At 39.6% G+C, this 10,000-nt stretch overlaps 1 protein-coding gene across 4 annotated transcripts in view; it reads right to left on the bottom strand.

Moving 5' to 3' along the window:
- The window catches only part of tmem39a (transmembrane protein 39A), a 56,691-nt gene that overhangs the window by 6,005 nt on the left and 40,686 nt on the right, over positions 1 to 10,000 (bottom strand). For 2 of the 4 annotated variants that reach the window (XM_061887137.1, XM_061887136.1), the window contains exons 3-8: positions 7,698 to 7,920; positions 4,332 to 4,424; positions 4,112 to 4,266; positions 2,011 to 2,368; positions 1,766 to 1,953; positions 1,578 to 1,698 (exon numbers count right to left, since the gene is read on the bottom strand). In XM_061887137.1, coding sequence (XP_061743121.1) covers positions 1,578 to 1,698; positions 1,766 to 1,953; positions 2,011 to 2,368; positions 4,112 to 4,266; positions 4,332 to 4,424; positions 7,698 to 7,920 — 1,138 coding nt within the window. The remainder of the gene's footprint in view (positions 1 to 1,577; positions 1,699 to 1,765; positions 1,954 to 2,010; positions 2,369 to 4,111; positions 4,267 to 4,331; positions 4,425 to 7,697; positions 7,921 to 10,000) is intronic. The other 2 variants (XM_061887140.1, XM_061887139.1) reach the window with 1 other exon arrangement.

Below are 10,000 nucleotides of genomic sequence, written 5' to 3'. Positions count from 1 at the left end.
ACTCACATAAAAGATTGCGTGAATGATACTCACATAAAAGATTGCGTGAATGATACTCACATTAAAGATTGCGTGAATGATACATTAAAGATTGCGTGAATGATACATAAAAGAATGTGTGAATGATACTCACATAAAAGATTGCATGAATGATACTCACATAAAAGATTGCGTGCATGATACTCACATAAAATATTGCGTGAATGATACTTACATAAAAGATTGCATGAATGATACTCACATAAAAGATTGCATGAATGATACTCACATAAAAGATTGCATGAATGATACTCACATAAAAGATTGCGTGCATGATACTCACATAAAATATTGTGTGAATGATACTCACATAAAAGACTGAATGAATGATACTCACATAAAAAAATGACTGCATGAATGATACTCACATAAAAAGTATGCATGAATGATACTCACATAAAAAAAGACTGCATGAATGATACTCACATAAAAAAAAGACTGCATGAATGATACTCACATAAAAGACTGCATGAATGATACTCACATAAAATATTGCGTGAATGATACTTACATAAAAGATTGCATGAATGATACTCACATAAAAGATTGCATGAATGATACTCACATAAAAGATTGTGTGAATGATACTCACATAAAATATTGTGTGAATGATACTCACATAAAAGACTGAATGAATGATACTCACATAAAAAAATGACTGCATGAATGATACTCACATAAAAAGACTGCATGAATGATACTCACATAAAAAAAAGACTGCATGAATGATACTCACATAAAAAAAGACTGCATGAATGATACTCACATAAAAGACTGCATGAATGATACTCACATAAAATATTGTGTGAATGATACTCACATAAAAGATTGTGTGAATGATACTCACATAAAAGACTGCATGAATGATACTCACATAAAATATTGTGTGAATGATACTCACATAAAAGACTGCATGAATGATACTCACATAAAATATTGTGTGAATGATACTCACATAAAAGACTGAATGAATGATACTCACATAAAAGGCTGCATGAATGATACTCACATAAAAAAAAGACTGCATGAATGATACTCACATAAAATATTGTGTGAATGATACTCACATAAAAGACTGCATGAATGATACTCACATAAAAAATGACTGCATGAATGATACTCACATAAAAAAAGACTGCATGAATGATACTCACATAAAAAAAGACTGCATGAATGATACTCACATAAAAAAGACTGCATGAATGATACTCACATAAAAGACTGCATGATTGATACTCACATACAAAAAAAAGACTGCATGAATGATACTCACATAAAAAAAAGACTGCATGAATGATACTCACATAAAAAAATGACTGCATGAATGATACTCACATAAAAAAAAGACTGCATGAATGATACTTACATAAAAAAAAGACTGCATGAATGATACTCACGTAAAAAAAGACTGCATGAATGATACTCACATAAAAAAAGACTGCATGAATGATACTCACATGAAAGATTGCATGAATGATACTCACATAAAAGATTGCGTGAATGATACTCACATAAAAGACTGCATGAATGATACTCACATAAAATCTTGAATGTGAAACATCGGAGGGAAGAGCGACATTATAGGCTCCAACTGCTTTATAGACGCAGCGATTGTGTCGTACCAACACTCCCGGAGGCCAGATAGCACCTTCTGACCACCTGTTAAAAGAAAGAACAAGGTGAGGTGGTGTGCGCGTGCCAGCGGCGGGTCGGGGGTGGCGCTCACAGGTGCTGAGGTGCGTTACTGTAGGAGCCGTGCTCCAACTTCTGCCACCGGCCCAGGTGAGCGGCGGAGCGGTGCAGCAGGTCGCAGTAGCTGGGAGGCAGCAGCTGGTTCATCAGCATCACAAAGGCGTTGATCCACACCATGATCAGGTGCTCACATGACCAGCGCATGTCGTAATACTGCGTGCTCTGCGGGAGGGACAACATGAAGGTCGCGTGGCAGGCGGCCAGAAGACGGCGGCTCACCTTCACGAAGCAGAGCGGCAAAAAGGCCACGTAATAGGCGCTGAACAGCGAGTTGAAGAGCACTTCCTTGATCCGCCGGTTGAAGTCGCTCTTCAGCTCCTCCACCTCCGAGCGGATCATCTCTGGGGTGTGGGTGTGTGTGTGCGGCGGGCAGGTGTGTGTGGGCATGTGCGGGGGCGCGGAGAACTGTTCCCGCAGGTTCTCCCGTAGGAGTAAGAGGAAGTCCCGGGGCCGAAAGAAGGGGGTCTCTGCTAGATCCAACTGCTGCTGATCGGGCGAATAGTCGCAGTCCGCCGCAGACGTCTGGCTCTTGGGGCCCTCCTGGTGGAAACAGCAGAGTGGCACGTACACGCCAAACCTGCCAGGGGAACAACATTGCTTTGCTGTCAAGTAACAGGCGTCACAAAAGTTTAGCTTGTCAATATTGTTGCATTATTTTGATAATGATTAGACTGTTGATCCATTGCCCCCTTTTCTGTGTGTGTGTGTATAAATACATGCATACATATATACATACATATATATATATATATACATACATATATATTTTTTTTATATATATGTGTGAATGTGAGTGTGAATGTTGTCTATCTGTGTTGGCCCTGCAATGAGGTGGCGACTTCAAAAAGTTCTATTTTGGTTTCATCTGACCACATGACATTCTCCCAATCCTCTGCTGTATCATCCATGTATCCATTTTGGTATAAACTCAACTGGTCGTGTTTGGAGGAAGAAGAATACTGAGTTGCATCCCAAGAACACCACACCTACTGTGAAGCATGGGGGTGGAAACATCATGCTTTGGGGCTGTTTTTCTGCTAAGGGGACAGGACGATTGATCCGTGTTAAGGAAAGAATGAATGGGGCCATGTATCGTGAGATTTGGAGCCAAAACCTCCTTCCCTCAGTGAGAGCTTTGAATGGTTGACCAAATATTTATTTTCCACCATCATTTACAAATAAATTATTTAAAATTCCTACAATGTGAATTCCTGGATTTTTTTTTTCACATTCTGTCTCTCACAGTTGAAGTGTACCTATGATGAAAATTACAGACTTGCACAATCGCTGGCTGACTAAACACTTTTTTGCCCCACTGAATATATATATATATATATATATATATGTATATATATATATACATATATATGTATGTATATATATATATATACATATATATGTATATATGTATATATATACATATATATGTATATATGTATATATATACATATATATATATATATACATACACACACATATACATGTATATATATATATATATATATATATATATACATGTATATGTGTATGTATATATATATATATATATATATATATATATAAATAATAAATGGGTTGTACTTGTACAGCGCTATTCTACCTTCAAGGTACTCAAAGCGCTTTGACACTACTTCCACATTTACCCATTCACACACACATTCACACACTGATGGAGGGAGCTGCCATGCAAGGCGCCAACCGGCACCCATCAGGAGCAAGGGTGAAGTGTCTTGCTCAGGACACAACGGACGTGATGAGGTTGGTACTAGGTGGGATCTGAACTAGGGACCCTCGGGTTGCGCACGGCCACTCTCCCCGTCCCTATATGTATATATATATATATATACATACACTCATATATATATATATATATATATATATATAGTACATATTTTGTGCTCGTCACATCCTCGCTGCTGGATTCTGCCGGCTAAAAGATGACATCAAGTATGTTAGACAAGTACAATTCGTCAATTTCCCTCGGGATCAATAAAGTATCTTTTGTTATAAAAAACTTGTATTTCTTTGGAAAAAAAGGGCATTAAATATATACAAAAGCAAATGTATGGTAACGTATAGATCTGAAGTTCATATATTAATATTCAAATGTTGACAGTAAAAAAAAATGCTTGAGCCCATTTAGGGTTCCAAGGATCTCTAACATTCACCAACATTGAGGGGAGCCCTATTGGTTTTGAAGATGAAAAATATCTAAAATGCCCCGTGCATGATTTTATCTTTCAGTGCAAAAGTTTGGACGCCCCTGTAGTAAACACACACATGACAAGATGGCAGAAGCTGGGAAACCATTTAGACTCACGGGTATCCTATGAAGAGCAGGTTGAGGACCGAGTGGTTCTTGCAGAGGTTGACCAGGGTCCAGCAGAGAACCCAGCCACACAAGGTGAGAAGACAGAGTCTGGCGGCGATCAGGACCACGTAGCCCACAAGGGAGCCCCTGCTGCTCTGAGACACCTGTGCACAGAGGCGGGAACATTGGTCTCCTTGAATGTCTTTGGGCAGATAAAACAGCAGGTGACCTGCTTGACCTCGGAAACTATCTTCCACACCAGCCTCCTGGCCAACATGACGGTGATGAAGATGGCCAGGTGGTAGTCCATCAGATGGAAGTTCTGCAGGAAACACAAACAGGTCAAACAGTGGATGTAGGCTTTGTGTTGGAGGACAGGATTCATCTTGGACTTGGGGGAAAAAAAGGAGGAAAAACTGACTGGACTTCTAAAGCCAGGATTCCTGCTCTCAGCAATGGAAGGAGGCAACATCTCTGTGCATTATTTCATAGAAAGACCATTAATAGGGTCCGCCAGGCCCTTTGCAAAGGACTCCACAGGAGTCCTTTGCAAAGGGCCAAGGACCCTATTGAAACTGCTGTGTTTTATTATTATTCCGCACCTACACGCTGTAATTTGACCCCCTTAACATGCTTCAAAACTCACCAAATTTGACACACACGTCGGTATAGCAAACCTTCCCAACATATTAAGCAACCAATCCCCCAAAATGAAAATTGCGCTCTAGCGCCCCCTACGAAAAAATTACAGACAAAACTGCATGTAACTTCTGTTTGGAATGTCATAGCGACATGAAACAAAAACTCCTATGTAGGTCTGACTTAGACCCAATTTTCATACAATCACTTCTTTCAGCAAAAATGTACAGGAAGCTAGCAAAAACCCCTTCAAAATAAAATTTTCGCCAAAAATGCAATTATTTCCTCTTTGCGCTGTAATTCGACCCCTTTAAAATGCTTCAAAAGTCACCAAACTTGGCGCACACATAAGGACTGGCGAATATTGTGATCTAATGAAAAAACCAAACCCCGAAACTCAAAATTGCGCTCTAGCGCTATTTTTGAATAAAACACTGAAAAAACTGCTCCTAGGAAGAAAACACAGACAAAATTGCTTGTAACTTCCGGTAAGAATGTCGGAGAGACATTAAACAAAAACCTCTATGTAGGTCTCGCTTAGGCCTACATTTCATAGATTGACAACCCCCAACAAAAATCAACAGGAAGTTTGCAATCCCCCCTTCAAAACAAAAGTTTTGTAAAAACCGGTCACCTTTCTTCAAACATTATCTCCTCTGAGTGCGTTTGTTGTTTTGGCTTCAAACTCGCACAGGAGAGAGATTGAACCCTTCTGATTAAAAGTATGGAACAGAGTTTTGATAAGTTCTCAGGTTTTGATTTTACGCGCCTTCAAAGAACCCCTGTGCAAAGTCTCCTAAAAAAATTAATTTTTGCCTCTTTGAGCTGTTATTTGACCCCCTTAAAATGCTTCTAAACTCACCAAACTTGACACACACATCAGGTCTGGCAAAAATTGCGATCTGATGAAAAAACCTAACCTCAGAACTCAAAATTGAGCTCTACCGCCCCCCTAGGAATACAACACGGACAAACTGCTCCTAGGAAGAAAACACAAGACAAAACTGCTTGTAATTTCCGGTAGGAATGTCAGAGAGACATGAAACAAAAAACACTATGTAGGTCTCACTTAGACCTACATTTTAATAATTAACATACTTTAGCAAAAATCAACAGGAAGTTTGATATTTTCACTTCAATACAACAAGTGCATTACTTTCACAATGCATTAGATTCTCAAAATAGTGGCACCAAGGCGTCTTCTAACGCTTATCCGGCCGTGGGTCTCGGGGGCAGCAGCCAAAGGCGGACCCGACCAACGCTGCTTGCAGCTTTAATTTTACATTGCTTCCTATGGAGAAATGTGCTTTGACTTACACACTAGAGAAACTATTTAAGTTTGTAAATGGAGGCTCCACTGTATGCTGGGTACAGGCATGTTCTAGGAACTGTTGGTCACCTGGCACGGACTACATAGAAATATTTTCAGTATTTACCGGAAAGGTCCCAAAGATCGTGGACAGGTGGGGTTGGTTTATTGTAAAGAATACTGAGTGATTAGTTCATTGTAAAATAAGGAGTCTTCATGCATTTTGTACAGTAAAGATCTGAAAAAAATAAACATATACTTAAAGGGGAACTGCAACTTTTTGGGGGGAATTTTGTTCACAATTATGAAAGACAAAAACACTGAATCATTTCCGGGGCTGACTTATTCCACGCATTGATTTCTGTTTCCATAGCAACACACTTCTGACGGGTTCCTACTTCCGAATACAAAACGCTTGTGTGTTGGTAGTAAAACAAAGACGCTTATTTTTGGACAAACAGGGATTTACAACCTTATCTTTTTGAAGCTGAATATACGGAGGAGGAAATGCTGCTTCTACAAGCCAGCACGAAGGAAGAGTGAGACTTGGAGCGGACGAAAACCGAGAATGTGAAGCAAAAGTGGCATAGCTCGGTTGGTAGAGTGGCCGTGCCAGCAACTTGAGGGTTGCAGGTTCGATTCCCGCTTCCGCCATCCTAGTCACTGCCGTTGTGTCCTTGGGCAAGGCACTTTACCCACCTGCTCCCAGTGCCACCCACACTGGTTTAAATGTAAAATTAGATATTGGGTTTCACTATGTAAAGCGCTTTGAGTCACTAGAGAAAAGCGCTATATAAATATAATTCACTAAATTCACTAAAGTGACTCGAAGCGGCAAATGTAGAATTTGGAGAAAAGCTATTTCGACATAAATGGAGTGCTTACCCAAATAAATCGTAAAAAAGTCCCCAGCCAGCTAGATCGGACGAACAACTGTCTATTGAATGAGTCACACCATAGACCATGATACACGCAGCACATCATGCGTGTTATTACAACTACAGTAGAGTGAGAGTGAGGTGAAAGTAACGACACAACAAATATGGGATTTGGAGCCAAGCTATTTCAACATAAATGGAGTGCTTACCCAAATAAACCAGGAAAAACGTTGCATGTAGCAGCACATCATGCGTGTTATTACAACTACAGTACATACACTGTCTGGCTAGCTGTGTACAACCAAAACATGAAATAATACTTTACAGACACTGTAATATGATGTTTTTCACTCCGTACAGATTGGTGTCCTATCACAGTGTTGTGTTACCAACTCAAACACGTTATTTTTTATATCTTTCAGTAATTAGCTTAGTGTTCACTCTCACAATAACAATGTTGCTAGTTTGTTATTATACATGTTACACAACATAAATTAAGTATTGTTGATGCTTTTTGAAAGCATTTTAAAGTGATTTAGAGGTAGAATTGGTTGCTAACATTAGCTGCATTACTAGCCACCAAGAATGAGACCATTTTTACATGTTAGAAAGCGGGGAAAAAACAACATTTTAGCATCTTTTCTCTTCATGATGATTGTGAAGGAAAGGCTAAATTCCCAAAAAGTGCAGCTCCCCTCTGCTCGAACAGTAGTAGCACCAACACAAAAAGTACTAGAGAAAGTGAGTAAATGAAGAGTATTTTCCTTACGAGTGAGGTAGAGGCCGGCGGGTGGCTGTAAGGGTACCACCACACGGTCTTGTAGATGTTGATGTACTGGACAAACAAGGCCACCAGCAAGTAAAAAAAGAGGAGGAACTCGAAGAGCAGGTTACTGTCCAGCGGGAGCTCGGGAATCCTGGAGTGGCGGACGGGCTCCGGCGTTATGAGGGCTGAGATGGGTGGTGCGGACAGACCCACAGAGTTACTGTTCCTGCAAGACAACACACACCTGCAGTCAGAATAAACATCTTCTAACATCTCAGAAGCTTCAAACGTGACAAACATTCCCCCCGAAAAACACTTTATAGGGATGGGTACCCTTAGGGTGCACTACCAATCCTTGCCACCGGGACTAAATGGTACCAATTTTCAGTACTTTGATGCGTGTTAATAAATATTATTTGTTTTTGCTAATATAATCTCTTTTTTTAATGCAACATTTAAAAACATAACTGGTATATCTTAAAGGGGAACATTATCACAATTTCAAAAGGGTTAAAAACAATAAAAATCAGTTCCAAGTGGCTTGTTGTATTTTTTGAAGTTTTTTTCAAAATTTTACCGGTTCCGGAATATCCCTAAATAAAGCTTTAAAGTGCCTTATTTTCGCTATCTTCGAAACCACTATCCATTTCCCTGTGACGTCATACAGTGCTGCCAATACAAACAACATGGCGGTTACCACAGCAGGATATAGCGACATTAGTTCGGATTCAGACTCGGATTTCAGCGTCTTAAGCGATTCAACAGATTACGCATGTATTGAAACAGATGGTCTGAGTATGGAGGCAGATAGTGAAAACGAAATTGAAGCTATTGAGCGAATAGCTATTGACGCTATTGGGTGTACCTAATGAAGTGGCCCATAGCATGGCTGCCTTATTAGCATCGCCGGTAAAATGTGCGGACCAAACGATCAGGACTTTCGCATCTTGTGACACTGGAGCAACTTAAATCCGTCGATTGGTAAGTGTTTGTTTTGCATTAAATGTGGGTATCTAGTTTCAAATGTACATACAGCTAGCGTAAATAGCATGTTAGCATCTAATAGCGTAGCATATTAGCATCGATTAGCTGGCAGTCATGCCGTGACCAAATATGTGTAAATAGCACATAAGTCAACAACATCAACAAAACTCACCTTTGTGATTTCGTTGACTTAATGGTTGCAAATGCATCTGCAGGTTATCCATACATCTCTGTGCCATGTCTGTCTTAGCATCGCCGGTAAAATGTGGAGACACTCTGGTACATTCAACGGGGGTCTGACGGCAGATTTCTTGCCAGTGGTGCAACTTGAATCCCTCCCTGTTAGTGTTGTTACACCCTCCGACAACACACCGTCGAGGCATGATGTCTCCAAGGTTCCAAAAAATAGTCAAAAAAACGGAAAATAACAGAGCTGAGACCCGGTGTTTGTAATGTGAAAATGAATATGGCGGGTGTGTTACCTCGGTGACGTCACGTTCTGACGTCATCGCTAAAAGACCGATAAACAGAAAGGCATTTAATTTGCCAAAATTCACCCATTAAGAGTTCGGAAATCGGTTAAAAAAATACATGGTCGTTTTTCTGCACCATCAAGGTATATATTGACGCTTGCATAGCTTTGGTGATAATGTTCCCCTTTAAGCATCATCACATTTCCGACTAACAATTGCAGTTGCAAAGGTCCAAGACCTTGGCCAGTCCGCACAGTCCTTGCTGTCTAAGTATTTTGTTTGTAATTCTGTAAGTATTGCACTCCTCACGCAGCAGCGGTTTATCTTCGTTGTAGTTTTCATGAACAAATTTGGAAGTCACCATGCAACATAGCTAATGCTAATCAGTAAGTTAATGTATTTTAGCATCGAGCGAGCACATTTTTAGGAACACTGGAGCCTTATGTTAATCAGGTTGGAGTCATTTTTGTAGTAAACTGCTTAGCAACATTCAAGTTTAATTTGCCACATGCAGAGTACACGACAGTGAAATGCTTTTTTCCATGCTCTTCAGATATTGCGTACAGTGGGATCTGAACACAAGTTACAGAATCTAATGCACTAAATACAAAAAAATACAAACATTTTAATAGTGCTAATGTACATTAATTACAAGACAATAAGTTGCACAATAAGTTAGTTACATACTCCTACACACACACATACACAAACATACATATATATATACACATAGATATATATATATACATATATGTATTTATATACATATGTATATATATATATATATATATATACATACATATATATCTACTGCTTGTCCCTTTTGGGGTCAATATATGTACATACACA

The sequence above is a fragment of the Nerophis ophidion genome, linkage group LG25 (genome assembly GCF_033978795.1).
Source record: "Nerophis ophidion isolate RoL-2023_Sa linkage group LG25, RoL_Noph_v1.0, whole genome shotgun sequence".
In the NCBI taxonomy this organism is placed as follows: domain Eukaryota; kingdom Metazoa; phylum Chordata; class Actinopteri; order Syngnathiformes; family Syngnathidae; genus Nerophis; species Nerophis ophidion.
This window is presented reverse-complemented; position numbering and strand designations above follow the sequence as displayed.